The sequence below is a fragment of the Vulpes vulpes genome, chromosome 2, assembly GCF_048418805.1.
Source record: "Vulpes vulpes isolate BD-2025 chromosome 2, VulVul3, whole genome shotgun sequence".
In the NCBI taxonomy this organism is placed as follows: domain Eukaryota; kingdom Metazoa; phylum Chordata; class Mammalia; order Carnivora; family Canidae; genus Vulpes; species Vulpes vulpes.
This window is the reverse complement of record NC_132781.1, coordinates 66,347,263-66,366,243: the sequence shown is the minus strand read 5'-3', so window position 1 is coordinate 66,366,243 and position 18,981 is coordinate 66,347,263. Positions and strand designations below refer to the sequence as shown.

Below are 18,981 nucleotides of genomic sequence, written 5' to 3'. Positions count from 1 at the left end.
TAGGCCAGAGTTTTCAACTTTAATATTGTAAATAGCACCTAAAGATAGCTGCCATTGGGATGCCTGGGTGGCTCAGCGGTTGAGCATCTGCCTTTGGCTCAGAGCATGTGATCCCAGAGTGCTGGGTTCAAGTCCCACATCGGGCTCCCTGAATGGAGCCTGCTTCTCCCTCTGCCTTTGTCTCTGCCCCTCTCTCTCTCTGTTTCTCATGAATGAATAAATAAATTCTTAAAAAAGATAGCTACCATTAATTCTTTCTTTCCCTATGCACAAATGTTATCATGAAACAGTCTAGTCTCCTTTCCTTTGCATCTCTGATCTGAATGACTTGCTTGACTAACAAAACACAGCAGAAATGACATTCTGGGACTTCAAAGGCTAAGTCCTAAACAGATATGCAGGTACCACCTGGGTCTCTTGGAATTTCACTCTGGAGAAAGATAGACATCATATATGAAGACTATCCCAACATTGCCATACTGTGAAGAAACCCAAGCTAACCACAGGAGAAGGCCATGTGGAGAAAAAGATATAGTTGGTCAGCCCTCAACTGTTCCAGCTACCCCAGCTACGTGCTAAATATGTAAGTAAAAAAGTCACCCTGGACTTCCAACCCAGTTGAGCTTTCAAATGACTCCAGCCTCAGTAGCCTGCATTTAACTATAAATGCATGAGAGAGCGCAAGTGAGAACTGCCCAACTAAGCTACATCAACCTCATAGAACAATAAAAGATAAATCAAGCCACTAAGTTCTGGGATCACATGCTCTGAGCCACATGTCACTGGAACACTTAATGTCTATGAATGACCTAAAATTTCTAATACAATTTTACATGTAATATCCATTTCCAAAAAGTAAGTCTAAGCTTTCGTTGTATTTTTAAATGAGTCTGTGATAGCAAAAGACTGTTTAAAATTATTGAACTGGGGCACCTGGTTGGCTGGCTCAGTCAGTTAAGCATCCAACTCTTGATTTCAGTTCAGGTCATGATCTCCAGGTCATAAGCTAGAGCCCCACGTTGGGCTCCATGCTAAGCATGGAGCCTGCTTAAGATTTTCTCTTTCTCTCTTCCTCTGCCCCTCCCCACCCCACTTGTGTATACACACACACACTCTAAAAAAAAAAAAAAAGAAATTTAATGGCTGAATTAGATATTTTATAAAATTGCTGGGTAAGAAGAGACTTGAGTGATCATAAAATCCAATTTCCCTATCCAGAACAGGCAAATCTTACATAGATCTATAGGAATTAAAAGTAGATTACTGGATGCCATAGGCACACAAGGTATGAGAGGGAGGGAATAAAAGATGCCTGCTGAAGATAAAGAATATGGGGTTTCTTCTGGGGATAATAAAAATGTTCTAAAATTTATTGCGGTGATGGTTTACACACCATTGAATTATATACTATAAATGGGTAAATTTTATGGTATCCGGATATCTCAACATATATCTCAATAAAACTGTTACAAAAAAAAAACTCTGGGGAAATAGGAAGATGGCAGGAGTGGGGGTCCTCAACTCATGTGCCCCCACCAACTCACCTAGATAACTTTCAAACCAGCCTGAACACCTACAAATTCAACCTGAGATTTAAAGAGAGAACACCAGGAACACTACAGAGAGAGGGGTTTTCGCTTCTAACAAGAAGCCGCAGCTCCGGGAGCACGATGCCAGCAGCACAGGCCCCGGATCCCAGGGCACCGGGGGGACACAGCCAGGATCCTGTGCTCCGCCCCCCGCCCCCCGCCCCCCGGACAGGCAAAGGTGGGGAGGGCCCAGGACAGCGAAGACGCTCCTGCTGCCGGGCACCCCGAGCTGTGTAGGTCGGCACCCTCCACAATGACCCAGGAGCACCCAGGCCAGTGTGGACTGAGAGACTGCGGTAGTTACTAGGGGAGCTGACTCCAGTGCTGGGGACCTGGCCCCCACCAGTGGTGGTGTTCCTCCTGGTGTCACCCTGTGTCGGGGGGGGGGGGGGAGTGCCAGGGAACAGAGGACTCATGGGGTAAACAGCTCCCACTGAACCCAGCACCAGGCAGGTGGAGGGGGGCAGCTCCCCCAGGTGCATACACCTGAGAACCAGCACAGCAGGCCCCTCCCCCAGAAGACCAGCTGGAAGGACAGGGGAAGAGCAAGTTCTGGACCGAGCAGTGTGGGAAAGCTCCAGGGGAAGTCAACGGATTTACAGTATATAGAACCGGAGGGTACCCCTCCTATTTTTTTCCTCTTCCTTTTTCAAGTACAACTTGTTTTTGTGTCAGTCTGTAAATTTCCTTTTTTTTCCCCACCTTAACTACAATAGTTTAGCAACTCTTCATTTTTAAGATTCTGCCTTTCATATTTCTACAATTACAGGTCCTAGATATATTTTCCACTTCTAGATTCCCTTCAACATACTCAACTTAATTTTGGGAGACAGAAAAGATATGTTTTTTTTGTTTTGTTTTGTTTTTTGTTTTCTCTGCCTCATTTTGCTCTACAATGGTGGAAGTTAATACCTTCTAAAACATGACCAGGATGCACCCAGAACCAAGTGGTGTACCGTGCTGGTTCATTCTGTAACATTCCTCATTCCCATTCTGCCCCCGTTTTATCTCATTTGTTTTGTTGGTCAAAGTGGGGGCCCTCTACAAGTATTTCTGGTTTATATAAATTTGGAACTGAGCATCTTCTAACATACAGAACTTAATATATATTCAGACATAAGAGGATTACTCTCTAGAACCCCTCAGGTAGACTACATTCTCCCTCCACTACAACTTCGTCACCACCACCATCTCCCAGTCCCTCCCCCTTTTTGCTTTTTTTTTTCCTCCTTTGCTTTTCTTTTTTTTTTTCCTCTTCTTTACGATTCCTGGCCTTTTATTTTTTACTGCTTTGTTTTAAAATTTGTTTTTCACTTTAGTGGTCCTTTTGTTTTATGTCGTTCTGATCTTTGTTTTCAATTTCTGGTCTCTAACCTCAGCAGAATCATCTAGGGTGAAATTTACTTAGGTCGTGGCCAATAATCATGACTCAGCCCACTCATACAGCCACTCTGCACTGAGCAAAATGACTAAAAAGAACTCACCACAAAAGAAAGAATCAGAAAACAGTACTCTCCCACAGAGTTACAGAATTTGGATTACAATTCAATGTCAGCAAATTCAGAAGCATAATTATAAACCTACTGGTAGCTCTGGAAAAAAGCATAAAGGAATCAAGAGACTTCATGACTGCAGAATTTAGATCTAATCAGGCCAAAATTAAAAATCAATTAAATGAGATGCAATCCAAACTGGAGGTCCTAAGGATGAGGGTTACTGAGGTAGAAGAAAGAGTGAGTGACATAGAAGACAAGTTGATGGCAAGGAAGGAAGCTGAAGAAAAAAGAGAATAACAATTAAAAGACCATGAGGAAAGGTTAAGGGAAATAACTGATAGCCTCAAAGGAAAAATCTACGTATAATTGGGGTTCCATAGAGCACCCAGAGGGACAGAAAGTATATTTGAACAAATCATAGCTGAGAACTTCCCTAATCTGGGGAGGGAAACAGGCATTCAGATCCAGGAGACAGAGAAGTCCCCCCCAAAATCTATGAAAACCGTTCAACACCTCGACATTTAATAGTGAAACTTGTAAATTCCAAAGATAAAAAGAAAATCCTTAAAGCAATAAGAGACAAGAAATCCCTAACTTATATGGAGAGAAATATTAGAATAACAGCAGACCTCTCCAAAGACCAGGCAGGCCAGAAAGGTCTGGCAGGATATATTCAGGGTACTAAATGAGAAGAACATGCAGCCAAGAATACTCTATCCAGCAAGGCTCTTATTCAGAATGGAGGAGAGATAAAGAGCTTTCAAGATAGGCAGAAAAAGAAAGAATATGCGACCACCGAACAACTATCCAAGAAATATTAAGGAGGACTCTGTAAAAGAAAGAGGAAGACCAAAGTAATAATCCACAAAAACAGGGACTAAATAGGTATTACGATGATACTAAATTCGTATCTTTCAATAGTAACTCTGAACGTGAATGGGCTAAATGATCCCATCAAAAGATGCAGACTGGATTAAGAAGCAAGACCCATCTATTTGCTGGCTACAAGAGACTCCTTTTAGACCTAAGGACACTTACAGCCTGAAAATGAAAGGTTGGAGAACCATTTACCATTCAAATGGTCCTCAAAAGAAAGCTGGGGTACCAATCCTCATATCAGATAAATTAAAGTTTATCCCAAAAACTGTAGTAAGAGATGAAGAGGGACACTATATCATACTTAAAGGATCTATCCAACAAGAGGACCTAATGGTCATGAATATCTATGCCCCTAATGTGGGAGCTGCCAAGTATATCAATCAACTAATAACCAAAGTAAAGACCTACTTAGATACTAATACACTAATAGTAGGAGACATCAACACAGCACTTTCTGCAAATGACAGATATTCAAAGCACAACATCTCCAAAGAAACAAGAGCTTTAAATGATACACTGGACCAGATGGATTTCAGAGATATATACAGAACTTTGCATCCAAACACAACTGAAGACACATTCTTCTCAAGTGCACATGGAACTTTCTCCAGAATAGACCACATACTGCGTCACAAATCAGGTCCCAACCGAAACCAAAATATTCGGATTGTCCCCTGCATATTTTCAGAACATAATGCTTTGAAACTAGAACTCAATCACAAGAAGAAATTTGGAAGAAACTCAAACATGTAGAGGTTAAAGATTCCTGCTAAAAGATGAATGGGTCAACCAGGAAATTAGAGAAGAATTTAAAAGATTCATGGAAACTAATGAAAATGAAGATACAACCATTCAAAATCTTTCGGATACAGCATAAGCAGTCCTAAGAGGTAAATACATCACACTACGCATCCCTCAAAAACTGGAAAAAACTCAAATACACAAGCTAACCTTGCACCTGAAGGAACTGGAGAAAGAATAGCAAATAAAACCTACACCAAGCAGAAGAAGAGGGTTAATAAAGATTCAAGCTGAACTCAATGAAATAGAGACCAGAAGAACTGTAGAACAGATCAACAAAACCAGGAGTTGGTTCTCTGAAAGAATTAATAATATAGATAAACCTTTAGCCAGCCTTACTAAAAAGAAAAAAGACTCAAATTAATAAAATCACAAATGAAAAAGGAGATATCACAACCAATACCAAGGAAATACAAACGATTTTTTTTTTTTTTAGATTTTATTTATTTATTCATGAGAGAGGCAGAGACACAGGTAGAGGGAGAAGCTAGAAGCAGGCTCCATGTAGGAAACCTGATGTGGGACTCAATCCCAGACTCCAGAATCATGCCCTGAGCCGAAGGCAAGTGCCAAACCACTAAGCCACCCAGGGACCCCTATAAACGATTTTAAAAACATATTATAAGCAGCTATATGTCAATAAATTAGGCAATCTTGAAGAAATGGACACATTCCTGGAAAACTACAAACTACCAAAACTGGAAGAAGAAGGAACAGAAAACCTGAAGGAATGAAAAACCGATAACCAGGGAGGAAATTGAAGCAGTCATCAAAAACCTCCCAAGACACAAAAATCCAGGGCCAGATGGCTTCCCAGGGGAATTCTATCAAACGTTTAAAGAAGAAACCATACCTATTGTACTAAAGCTGTTCCTAAAGATAGAAAGGGACAGAATACTTCCAAACTCCTTTTATGAGGCCAGCATCACCTTAATTCCAAAACCAGACAAAGACCCCACCAAAAGGGAGAATTATAGACCAATATCCCTTAAGACCACAGAGGCAAAAATTCTCAACAAGATACTAGCCAGTAGGATCCAACAGTACACTGAGAAGATTATTCACCATGACCAAGTGGGATTTATCGCCGGGATGCAAGGCTGGCTCAACACTTGTAAAACAATCAACGTAACAGATTATGTCAACAACAAAAAAAACAAGAACCACATGATCCTCTCAATAGATGCAGAGAAAGCATTTGACATCCATTCCTGATCAAAACTCTTCAGAGCGTAGGGATAGAGGGAACATTCCTCAGCATCTTAAAAGCCATCTATGAAAAGCCCACAGCAAATATCATTCTCAATGGGGAAACACTGAGAGCCTTCCCCTAAGATCAGGAACAAGACAGGGATGTCCACTCTCCCCACTGCTATTCAACATAGTACTGGAAGTCCTAGCCTCAGCAATCAGACAACAAAAAGAAACAAAAAGCATTCAAACTGGCAAAGAAGTCAAACTTTCCCTCTTATAGTACTAAAAGTCATAGCCTTCAGCAATCAGGCAAAAAAAACAAACAAAAAGCATTCAAACTGGCAAAGAAGTCAAACTCTCCCTCTTATAGTACTAAAAGTCATAGCCTTCAGCAATCAGGCAACAAAAAGAAACAAAAAGCATTCAAACTGGCAAAGAAGTCAAACTCTCCCTCTTCGCAGATGACATGATACTGTACAGAGAAAACACAAAAGAGTCCATCCCAAGATTGCTACAACTCATACAGAAATTCGGCAGAATGGCAGGATACAAAATCAATGCCCAGAAATCAGTGGCATTTCTATATACTAACAACGAGACTGAAGAAAAAGAAACAAAGGAGTCAATCCCATTTACAATTGCACCCAAAATTGCATAAGATATCTAGGAATAAACCTAACCAAAGAGGTAAGGGATCTATACCCCAAAAACTGCAGAACACTTCTGAAAGAAACTGAGGAAGATACAAAGAGATGGAAAAATATTCCATGCTCATGGATTGGAAGAATTAATATTGTGAAAATGTCAATGTTACCCAGGGCAATTTACATGTTCAATGCAATCCCTATCAAAATACCATGGACTTTCTTCAGAGAGTTGGAATAAATCATCTTAAGATTTGTGTGGAATCAAAACGACCCCCAACAGCCAGGGGAATATTGAAAAAGAAAACTAGAGCTGGGGGCATCACAAGGCCGGATTTAAAGTTGTACTACAAAGCTGTGGTCATCAAGACAGTGTGGTACTGGCACAAAAACAGACACAGAGATCAATGGAACAGAACAGGAACCCAGAAATGAGCCCTAAACTCTAAGGTCAACTAATATTCGACAAAGCAGGTAAAACTATCCACTGGAAAAAAGTCTCTTCCATAAATGGTGCTGGGAAAATTGGACAGCCAAGTTCAGAAGAATGAAACTAGACCACTCTCTTTCACCATACACAAAGATATACTCAAAATGGATGAAAGATCTAAATGGGAGACAAGAATCCATCAAAATCCTAGAGGGGAACACAGGCAACATTTCTGAACTTGGGCACAGCAACTTTTTCCAAGATACATCTATGAAGGCAAGGGAAACAAAAGCAAAAATGAAGTGCTGGGACTTCATCAAGATAAAAAGCTTCTGCACAGCAAAAGAAACAGTCAACAAAACTAAGACAACCTACAGAATGGGAGAAGATATTTGCAAATGACCTATCAGATAAATGGCTAGTATCCAAGATCTATAGAGAACTTAATCCAACTCAACACCCAAGAAACAAACAATCCAATCATGAAATGGGCAAAAGACATTAACAGAAATTTCACCAAAGAAGACATACACATGGCCAACAAGCATATGAGAAAATGCTCCACATCACTTGCCATCAGGGAAATACAAATCAAAAGCACGATGAGGGGATCCCTGGGTGGCGCAGCGGTTTGGCGCCTGCCTTTGGCCCAGGGCGCGATCCTGGAGACCCGGGATCGAATCCCCCATCGGGCTCCCGGTGCATGGAGCCTGCTTCTCCCTCCACCTGTGTCTCTGCCCCTCTCTCTCTCTCTGTGACTATCATAAATAAATTTAAAAAATTAAAAAAAATTTATTAAAAAAAAAAAAAAAAGCACGATGAGATACCACCTCACACCAGTGAGAATGGTGAAAATTAACAAGACAGGAAACAAATGTTGGAGAGGATGTGGAGAAAGGGGAACCCTCTTGCACTGTTGGTGGGAATGTGAACTGGTGCAGCCACTCTGGAAAACTGTGTGGAGGTTCCTCAAAGAGTTAAAAATAGAACTACCCTACGACCCAGCAATTGCACTGCTGGGGATTTACCCCAAAGATACAGATGCAGTGAAAAGCCGAGACACCTGCACCCCGATGTTCATAGCAGCAATGTCCACAATAGCCAAACTGTGGAAGGAGCCTCGGTGTCCATCGAAAGATGAATGGATAAAGCAGATGTGGTCTATATATACAATGGAATATTCCTCGGCCATTAGAAACGACAAATACCCACCATTTGCTTGGACGTGGATGGAACTGGACAGTATTATGCTGGCTGAAGTTAAGTCAATCAGAGAAGGACAATCATCATATAGTTTCACTCATACGGAGAATATAAGAAATAGTGAAAAGGACTGTAAGGGAAAGGAGAGGAACTGAGCGGGAAAAATTAGAGAGGGAGACAAACCATGAGAGACTCCTAACTCTGGGAAACAAAGGGATGTGGAAGGGGAGGTCGGCGGGGGAATGGGGTGACTGGGTGACAAGCACTCAGGGGGGCACTTGACAGGATGAGCACTGGGTGTTGTATTATATGTTGGCAAATCGAAGTCCAATAAAAAAATATACAAAAAAAATCTAATTTCTCATGCAATCCCACGTAGAAAAGGTAGAGAGCTAGTCACTGGCTGAAAATTATCCCACAGCAATGAGCTATGGGAAGCAGCAGATGGGAACAGAGAAGGAATGAAGCAATAAGTACATATATTGAGGACAGTCCACTGAGAAAGCCTAGAAGCAATGATATCCCAGTAACAAGAGAGTATACCAACTTCCCAGAACCGACTTTCTAAATGCTATTCTCTACTAAAAAGAACCAGGTTCCATAGGAGAAAATAAGTGATTCCAGTGTTGAGACAGGAGAAATAGGCCAGAATACCTTATGCCAAAAAATAAGACAGTATTCAGTTGAAAGGAAGCCTACTGGTCAAATATGGCACAATGAGTATCAGAATAAATGACATAGATTACAATCCATCAAATAAAATAGGAACCCAGTAGCACCCCATAATTATATAAATAAATAAATGAGAGAAGTAAGAAAAACTGTTTTTTCCCGAATACCACTAATTAACAGAGAGGAATTAGGAAAAATAGAACAGCACAAGTTGGTTTCATCATTAGGGGCTAATGATTCAAGTCAAAGTCTTGAACAGATGTTAAGATTGCTGTGAAGGTTTAAAAAGGAACACATTATTGTAATAGCATGAGAGTAGCATACCACAAAATACTTACTAATTATAAAAGAACCATATCTTAGAGAAAATAACTTGAACAGGTGATCAAGATTAACACCATTAATACGAGATGGGTAAACACTGTCTCCTAATGTGATGCACAAAGAACACAGCATCATTTCTGTACTACATCTGTCACATATGCATGGCTGGCATCTGAGCACGAGGAAATATCAGAAAGACTCAGTTTCAAAGTCATTCTGAAGAATAAAAAGCTGGTACTCTCTCACAAAAATGTAAAGGTCAGGAAAATTAGAAAATGCCTAATGAACTGTGCCTTACTGAAGGAAACTTAGGAACAGGAGAACTAAATGCAATCTATGATCCTGGATTGGATCTTGAACCAAAACACATACATGTGTTTTGCTTCTACTGCTCGTAAAATCTGCATGGAATCAGTGAAGGAATACTGGCGTTATATTAATGTTGATTTCCTGAACTGGATGGTTAAACTGTGATTATGTTCTTATCTTGCATCATATCTGCATATACTTACACATAATATGTCTGCAACTTGCTCTCAAATAGTACAGAAAAGGCTGATAACCAAAGCAATCCTGAGAAAGAACAAAACTGGAGGTATCACAATACCAGATTTCAAGATACACTATAAAGATGTAGTAAATCAAAACAGTATGATAATGGAACAAAAATAGACACATAGATAAATGGAACAAAACAGAGAGCCCACTTATAACTCATGCTTATATAATCAATTAATCTATGACAAAGGAGGCAAGAATATACAACAGGGAGAAGACAGCATATTAATCAACGGTGTTTGAAAAACCAGAGAGCTACATGCAAAAAAAAAAAATGAAACTGGACCACATTCTCTTCCACCTTACACAAAATAAACTCCAATGGATTAGACATCTGAAAGTGAGACCTGAAACCATAAAGAAAAGAGGCAGTAATCTCACTGATATTGGCTGCAGTAACATTTTGCTAGATAAGTGTCCTTGGGCAAGAGAAACAAAAGCAAAAATAAACTATTAGGACTACACCAAAATAAAAAGCTTTTGCACAACAAAGGAAACCAACAAAAATGTAAAGGCAGTCTACTGAATGGGAGATTATTTGCAAATGATATAACCCATTAAGGGGTTAATATTTAAAATATATAAAGAATTTAAACAATGCAACACCAAAAACCAAATAATCCAATTTAAAAGTGGGCAGAGGACCTGAATAGACATTTTTCCAAAGAAGACATCCAGATGGCCAAAAGACACATGAAAAGATGCTCAATATTACTTACCATCAGGGAAATGCGTATCAAAACCATTATAAACTATCACCTTATACCTGGTAGAATGGCTATAATCAAAAAGATAAGAAACATGTTGGCAAGGATGTGGAGAAAAATGAACCTTTGTGCACTGTTGGTAGAAATGCAAACTGCTATAGCCACTGTGGAAAATATGGAGGTCCTCAAAAAATTAAAAACAGAATTACTATACGATCCAGTAATTCCACTACTCAGTATTTACCCAAAGAAAACAAAAACACTAATTCAAAAAGATATATTGCACCCCTATGTTTACTGTAGCATTATTTACAACAGCCAAGATATAGAAGCAACCCAAATGTTCATCCATAAGTGAATTAATAAAGAACATGTGGTACATATACAAACCACACACACACACACAGAATAGAATTTAGGCATAAAAATAGTGACATCTTGCAATCTACAACAACATAGATGGAACGGATGGACAGTATAATGCTACGTGAAACAAGTCAGTCAGGGAAAGATAAATGCCATATGATTTCACACACATGTGGATTTTTTTTTTTTTAAGATTTTATTTACTTATTCACGTAAGAGAGACAGAAACAAGCAGAGGGAGAAATAGGCTCCCGGCAAGGAGCCAGATCTGGGAGTTGATCCAGATCCCAGGATCACGCCCTGAGCTGAAGGCAGATGCTCAACTGCTGAGCCACCCAGGCGTCCCTCACAGTCCCTCACAAGTGGAATTTAAGAAACAAAACAACTGAATAAAGAAAACCAGACTCTTAAATACAGAGAACATAGTGGTGGTTGCAGGGGAGAGGTGGGTGAGCAATGAATGACATAGATAAAGGGAATTAAGAGTACGCTTATGATAAACGAATAAAGTATAAAAATACTAAATCATTCTGTTGTATACCTAAAACATATCACTGTATATTAATTATATTTCGATAAAAATAATTTTAAGGGGTGCATGGGTCACTTAGTCAGCTGAGTATCCAAGTTGATCTCAGCTCAGGTCATGACCGTGGGGTCATGAGTTCAGGCCCCACGTTGGGCTTCAGGCAAAGTGCAGAGCCTACTTTAAAAAATATTTTTTTTTGAGGTCTAACAGAAGTGTGTATGAACATGTATGTACTGGAGGCAGGAAGGAAAATGAAACAAATATAAAATGTTGACAATTGTGGAAACTGGATGAAACAAATATGGGATTTCAGGGAGAGTTTAAAATTAAACATTTCCAAAATTTAATAACTTAATAAATTTAATAATTTCCAAAAAATATTTTTCTAAAGATTTTTTTATTTATTCAGAGAGAGAGAGAGAGAGGCAGAGACACAGGCAGAGGGAGAAGCAGGCTCCATGCAGGGAGCCTGACGTGGGACTCGATCCCGGGTCTCCAGGATCACACCCCAGGCTGCAGGCGGCGCTAAACCGCTGCGCCACTGGGGCTGCCCCAAAAAAATTATTTTAAAAAAAGCAATAAAAAAACAACTTCTGTTTCAAACATTTAAGAATCTTAATAAGCATGGAGATAGAACAGATTACCTACCAAGAAAACAAGAAGTAAGCCTGCTTTTGAATTTCTGCTCATGAGCATTAGCTATGAGGCAAAAGATCAACAGCCAGCTAGTTTAAAGGAAGAAAAGATTATGACTCAAAGACTATTTTTTACCATTCAACTGGTTGTAAAAAATATATATAAATATATAAGTTTTTTTTCCTGAGTTTTTGCTAGCATATGTGAGAATGTCTACCAACTTTAAAAAGAAATATCAAGGCTATCTGTCCTGACAGTAAGTACAAATGTATTAAACATTTATTAAAGGAAAAAATACTGACAGAAGAAGTTAAAAATAAAAACTCATTTATGTACTATTTCTAAACCACTTTGTTTTAGTTCTTTAAGAAAGGTTAAGTAAAAAGATGAACAAAAATATAAAAAAACAAGAACAAACCAAAAGAAAGCAGGCATCACAATATTAGGCAAAACAGACTATAATTTAAAAGCACTGTAACAAGATCAAGAAGATAAATTTGACTTAAGCAGTTACATTCCATATAAATGCTTACCTGCTTAGTAAAAGCACTGAAATATACAGAGCAAACACTACAGAAGATAGAAGGAGAAAAAAGCAGACCACTGCAGGAGAAGCACTTTACTGCAACTCTGGCAGTCCTCAGCAGATAACACAAATCACAAGCAAGGATATAAAGATAAAGGATCAAAATAATATCTATGTAACATGTTCCATTTTAAGATCCTGTTATTTTTCCCCAAATCCACTCCTTCCCCAGTAGTCTCCAAATCACATAATGACACGACCATTCTTTCAGGTGCTCAACCCAAAACCATTAAAGTTATCATAAGAATCATAATATTCTATAAATATTTAAGAAATTCCGAGGTGCTTGGGTTTAAGCATCTCCTTGGGCTTAGATCATTATCTCAGGGTCTTAGGATGGAGCCCCGAGTCTTCAGGCTGCCTACTCAATGAGGAGTCTGAATTCTCCCTTTCCCTCACCCACCCCACTCCCGTTCGTGCTCATTCATTGTCTCTCAAATAAATAAAAATCTTTAAAAATTAAAAAAATATTTAAGAGTGCTACATATATTCAAAAATATATATCCACTTATATCAATAAAACAAGTGGATATTTTTAAATCCACACATGTACGCAAAAGAATATTCTTTTTTCAAGCACCCATGGGAGAATTATAAAATTCTTACATGAATTTTATATGCTCTAAGTATACTATAGAACACAAAGAAACCCTTAATAAAGGTCTATTTTTCAAAAAATTTATAATACAAGCCAAAGTACCCTAGAACAGTGAAATGAAACTAGAAATTCTTAACAAAGAACAAAACACTTTAGGGCAACAGCCAACATTATGTTCTACCACAAACCAGATATTAAACTAAACAAGAGGGACGTCTGGGTGGCTCAGCATTTAAACCTTTGCCTTTGGCTCAGGGTGTGAACCTGGAGTCCCAGGATCGACTCCTGCATCAGGCCCCTGCATGGAGCCTACTTCTCCCTCTGCCTATGTCTGTGCCTCTCTCTCTGTGTCTCTCAGGAATAAATAAATAAAATCTTTAAAAATAAATTAATAAGTAAACTAAACAAGAAAGCTAAGGGATTGGAAATGATATCCCCATTTTACAGATAGAATGTTAAATGTAAGAGCAATGAAATTTTTTACTCAAGATAACATAGTAAATAAGTGGTAGAGCTAGATTCAACCCCAAGTTCCAGACTCTGGAGACCAAGTTCTTGATTAAATATACTCTTTAAAAAAACTTGTAGGTCAAAGAAAAATCACTGTAATTTATGGTACACTACAATAAGAACACAACATTTGGGACTGCCTAGGTGGCTCAGTTGGCTTAGTGTCCAACTCTCAACTTCGGCTCAGGTCACGATCTCAGGGTCATGGGGTCGAGACCCACACTAGGCTCTGCACTCAACGAGGAGTCTGATGGAGATTTTCTCTCCCTCTGCCCCCTCTCTGCTCATGTTCTCTCTCTCTCTAAAATAAATAAATCTTTAAAAGAAAAACAAAACAACAACAAAAAAAAACATTTAAAAAGCCATAAAATTGGGTGCCTGGGTGGCTCACTGAAATGAGAGTCCAACTCTTTCTGGCTCAGGTCATCATCTCAGGGTTGTGAGATCGCGCTCCAAGTGGGTGCTCTGCCCTCAGCACAAAGTCTGCTTCAGATTCTCTCTTTCCCCTCTCCCTCTGCCCCAATCCTGCTCACATTCTCTCCAAAAAATTAAATAAATCCTTTAAAAAATTTTTTAATAAAAAGCTAAAAAATTAAGCCAAAATTATAATCAGGAAATTTTTTTTCAAATGAAAAATTATCAAATAAAAAATAGAAAAATAATTACAGAAAGCATTCAACTTAGAGGAGAAAAATAATAAAATAAATCTAAACACAGGGAAAAAAAACAATTTAAAGGAAAAAGCAAAGGGGATGCCTGGCTGGTTTAGTTGGTAGAGCCTATGACTCTTTGTTATCAGGGATTTTACACTCAAATCCCACATTAGGTATAGAGATTACTTAAAAATACAATCTTTAAAAAAAAAAATTCCACCTTTCTAGCATTTCAAGAGATGCAAATTATTATTATTTTTTTAAGAGATGCAAATTAAAAGGAAAAAGAGGGGCATTGGGTGGCTCTGTCAGTTGAGCATTCAACTCTTATATCCAGCTCAGGTCATAATCTCAAGGTTGTGAGATCAGCCCCATGTGTAGCTCCAAGAAGTCTGCTTAAGTCTCTCCTTTTGGGGCAGCCCACACGGCTCAGCAGTTTAGAGCCGCCTTCAGCCCATGGTGTGATCCTAGAGACCCGGGATCAAGTCCCATGTCAGGCTTCCTGCATAGAGCCTGCTTCTCCCTCTGCCTGTGTTTCTGCCTCTCTCTCTGTCTCTGATGAATGAATGAATGAATGAATGAACGAACCTTAAAAAAAAAAAAAAGAGTCTCTCCTCCTGGCAACCCCCCTCAACCAACCCTGCTCGTGGGTACACCTGTGTGTGCTGTGCTCTGTCTCTCTCTCAAAAAAAATGATATTCCAATTTAAAAAAATAAGTAAAAGGAAAATGAATTAGTGAATCAGGAAGAAAAAATAGATAGTAAAACATCATATTTCAAGCACACTTTCTTTGGCAGCATAAAAAGTTACAAAACTATTAAGAGGCATTTCAAAAACTTTAAAAACTTTAAAGTTTCAAACATATTTAAGGCAGAAAAAAATGATATAATCAAATGATATACCCATTATATACCCACAGTAATTAATAAATGGCTTATCTTGCTTTATTCCCTTATCAGCTTAACATGTTTTTTTAAAAAAAAAGATGTATTTATTTGAGAGAGAGAGAGAAAGCACATGGCAAGCAGGGGCACAGGGAAAGTCTCAAGCAGACTCTGTACTGAGCATGGGCCCGATGCTGGGCTCTCTCTTACTACTACCCTTGAGATCATGACCTGAGCCAAAACCAAGAGTCAGGTGCCCAACTGACTACACCACCCAGGCACCCCTTAACATTTTTAAATACTAGAATAGATATTTTCAGTGTCAAACATTTCATTATGTTCTATCTCAAAGAAAGGACTGTCACTCTGTCATTCTTTCTCTTCCTCCCTCTGTCACCTAGGTGTAAGGTCTTACAAATCTCTAAACATTTGGTAAGGCTCTTAAGAGTAAGTACTCAATTCACATTTGCCACTGGTGATAATTTATATAAAACACAGCACACCTTACTCTATATGCATAATGCCATAAATATCAAGACAACAGACAATAAATAATAACTTACTTGAACTTTCCGAAACTTCCTTGTCATCCACATCAGAATTATTTTCTCCAGATGTTAAATAATTCTTAATCCTGAAAGGTCCACTTTAAGATAAAAAAGTAAACCATAAATTTGTGCGTTTATAATACATATATCTAATTATGTACCTTGATGATCATTTTTCTCCCAAAACTGCCAAAGGTTTCCTTCTTATAAAACTAACATTGATGTTATAGGTCACCAAATATATATGTACATGATGCATAAAACAATCTATAATTTAGTCTTATAACCGTCAAACAAATGCTGAATTTTATAACCGTTTAAGCTTCATGAATCAGTTACATATTTTAAGTCAACTCAAGCAACACCCCTTGATAAAAATTAAATCATAAAAAATTAGAAATAAATCAGCTTGTCTTAGTTAAAAAATACAGTAAAAAACAAGTGGAATTTAAAATATGGTCCAGAAATTGCTCAGAGATAATTCAGCTTATCCTAGTCCTAGATTCCTTTCCTTCTATTATGAATCCAGGATAGGCCTACTAGTCATAACCAAAAAGTAAAGAAATCTTAGCCATCACTTAAAAGTCTTGGGAATCTGTTATAATTTACCAATCCTTCATTTTAAAAAAGGGTATATGACTTCAGATATATACATACCTTCCTTCCAAAACTGAAGTCTTAGGCTCTCCAGAATCCAAGTTAGATTCTGCTGGAGTCTTGCATGTAAATTCCTTGATCTGAGACTTCAGATGAACATTTTGTGCGGTCATATTATCTTGCTTCTTTGGATTTCCTATACCTCTGTAAAAATGTAAAGTGTAAAATTGTTTTCATTCCTCCATAAAATATTCTTCCAGAAACAATACAGAATGAGGAGACAATATAATACTGGCTGTAACAAATATCAGATAATCCTGTTCAGGTCTTAGGACTTACTAGAGTAGGAAAAAGAAATTTGATTCTAGGACCTACTAAGAATAATTCTGATAAGAAAACTGGTAGACACCTGGCCTAAGATGGAAGTGATGACAGGAGAACACAGGGAGACACTACCTACAGGCAGGATATAATCTATTTTACACATTTATCTTTTTTTTGAAAATCCACAAACAACTGAAACTGTTTTCTTTGACACCCCTATCCAGCCTATTGAGGAACAGTAGGGGGCTAAGAGGCACTCAGGCTCATCTCTTTAATAGCTAACATCTAATTAGTTTATCTCCTATATATGCATATAGGATGTACTATTCCCAAACTATACTACAACTTTTCTCACCTTTCTAAGCCCTACGTTTTACTTTGTTTCTTGACTCATTCTAACAGCCTACTCTTATTATACTTGAGGAAGAAATTTGCATGCGACATAACTAAAGAGCATGCAAACTTTCGAGTATGCTTTGATATTTTATTTCTGAAGGTTCTACTATTCCTCTAGGTCCTATGATCAGAGTCTAAAGAAATAAAAGGGATTATAAGAGAATATTATGAACAATTATACATCAACAAATTAGATAACCTAGATGAAGTGGAAAAATTCCTAAAGATATGCTAATTACCAAAACTGATTCAAGAAGAAATAATCCCAAAAGACCTGTAACAAGAGAATGAATCAGTAATCAAAAAAACTCCCTAGAAAGAAAAGCCCAGGCCCAAATGGTTTCACTGATGAATTCTACCAAGCATTCAAAGAATACAAATTCTTCACAAACTCTTTCAAAAGACAGAAGAGAACTTCTTATTTTATGAAGCCAGGATTATCTTGATACCAAAACTCAACAAAGATGTCACAAGAAAACCAGAGACCAAAAAAACTCAACAACGTAATAGCAAAAGAAATCTAACAATGTATAAATAGAATTATATGTCCCATTTGGTCCCATCGTGCCCAAATGGGATTTATACCAGAGATGCAGTTTGGTCTACCATACTAAAACCAATTAATATATCATCTGAGTAAGAAACAAAAATCGTATCATACCAAAAGATGCAAAACAAAACAAAAAAAAGCATTCCACAAAATCAAATAGCTTTTTATTATAGAAACACCCAACAAACTAGAACTAGACGGGAACTGCCTCAACCTGATAAAGAGGATATATGAAAAACCTACAGCTAGCAACATACTAAATGGTGAAAGAATGGATGCTTTCCTTTTAAAATTTAGGAACAAGACAAAGAAGTCTGCTGTTGCCACTTCTATTAAACACTGTACTAAGGATTTTAGCCAGGGCAATTAGGCAATATAAAATAAATAAATACGAGATTTGAAAAGAAGGGTAAAAGTATCTCTATTCACAAATGATATGGTTTTTGTACTCAGAAAATCCTATGAAATCCACTAAAAAGCTATCAAAACTAATAAATGACTTTAGCAAGGTTGCATGATACAAGATCAAATATTAATTGTATTTCCATACACTTGCAATGAACATCCAAAAATAAAATTTAAAAAGCAATTCCTGGGCAGCCCCGTTGGCGCAGCGGTTTAGCACCACCTTCAGCCCAGGGTGTGATCCTGGAGACCCAGGATCGTGTCCCGCGTCAGGCTCCCTGCATGGAGCCTGCTTCTCCCTCTGCCTGTGTTTCTGCCTCTCTCTCTCTCTCTCTCTCTCTCTCTCTCTCTCTCTCTGAAAAAAAAAATAAATAAATAATCTTTTAAAAAAATAAATAAAAAGCAATTCCTTTCACAATACCATCAAAACAAATAAAATGCTTAGGGATGATTTAACAAAAGAAGTATAAAACTTATACTCTGAAAACAGTCTTGCAATAAGTTAAAGATTTCAATAAATGGAAAAATATCACATGTTCATGTGTCAATATATTTATTGTTAAAATGGCAATGTTCCCTCAAACTGATACACAAATCCAATGCAATCCGTATCAGAATGTCAAATGAAGTCTTCGTAGAAATTGGCATGCTGATTTTAAAATGTATATGGAATTGCAAGGAACCCATAATAGTAAAAACAATTCTGAAAAGGAAAAATAAAAAGGACTCATACCTCTTGATCTCAAATCTCATCATAGCAATGGTAAGTAATCACAACAGTATAGTACTAGACCCAGAACTGATACACAGATCAAGAAGGAAAAAATTGAGAACCCAGAAAGAAACTCTCATATATTACGGTCAACTGATTTTCAATAATGGTGTCAAGATCATTCTATGG

The 18,981-nt window shown here is 37.9% G+C and overlaps 1 protein-coding gene across 11 annotated transcripts in view; it reads right to left on the bottom strand.

Annotated features, from left to right (window-relative positions):
• CENPC (centromere protein C) overlaps positions 1-18,981 on the bottom strand; it is an 80,694-nt gene that overhangs the window by 18,173 nt on the left and 43,540 nt on the right. For all 11 annotated transcript variants that reach the window (XR_011999872.1, XR_011999873.1, XM_026003537.2 and 8 more), the window contains 2 exons: positions 16,466-16,609; positions 15,824-15,906 (listed from right to left, as the gene is read on the bottom strand). Coding sequence is in view for 9 of the 11 variants with exons in the window: in XM_026003537.2 (XP_025859322.1) it covers positions 15,824-15,906; positions 16,466-16,609 (227 nt within the window). In the remaining 2 variants the exon portion in view is untranslated. The remainder of the gene's footprint in view (positions 1-15,823; positions 15,907-16,465; positions 16,610-18,981) is intronic.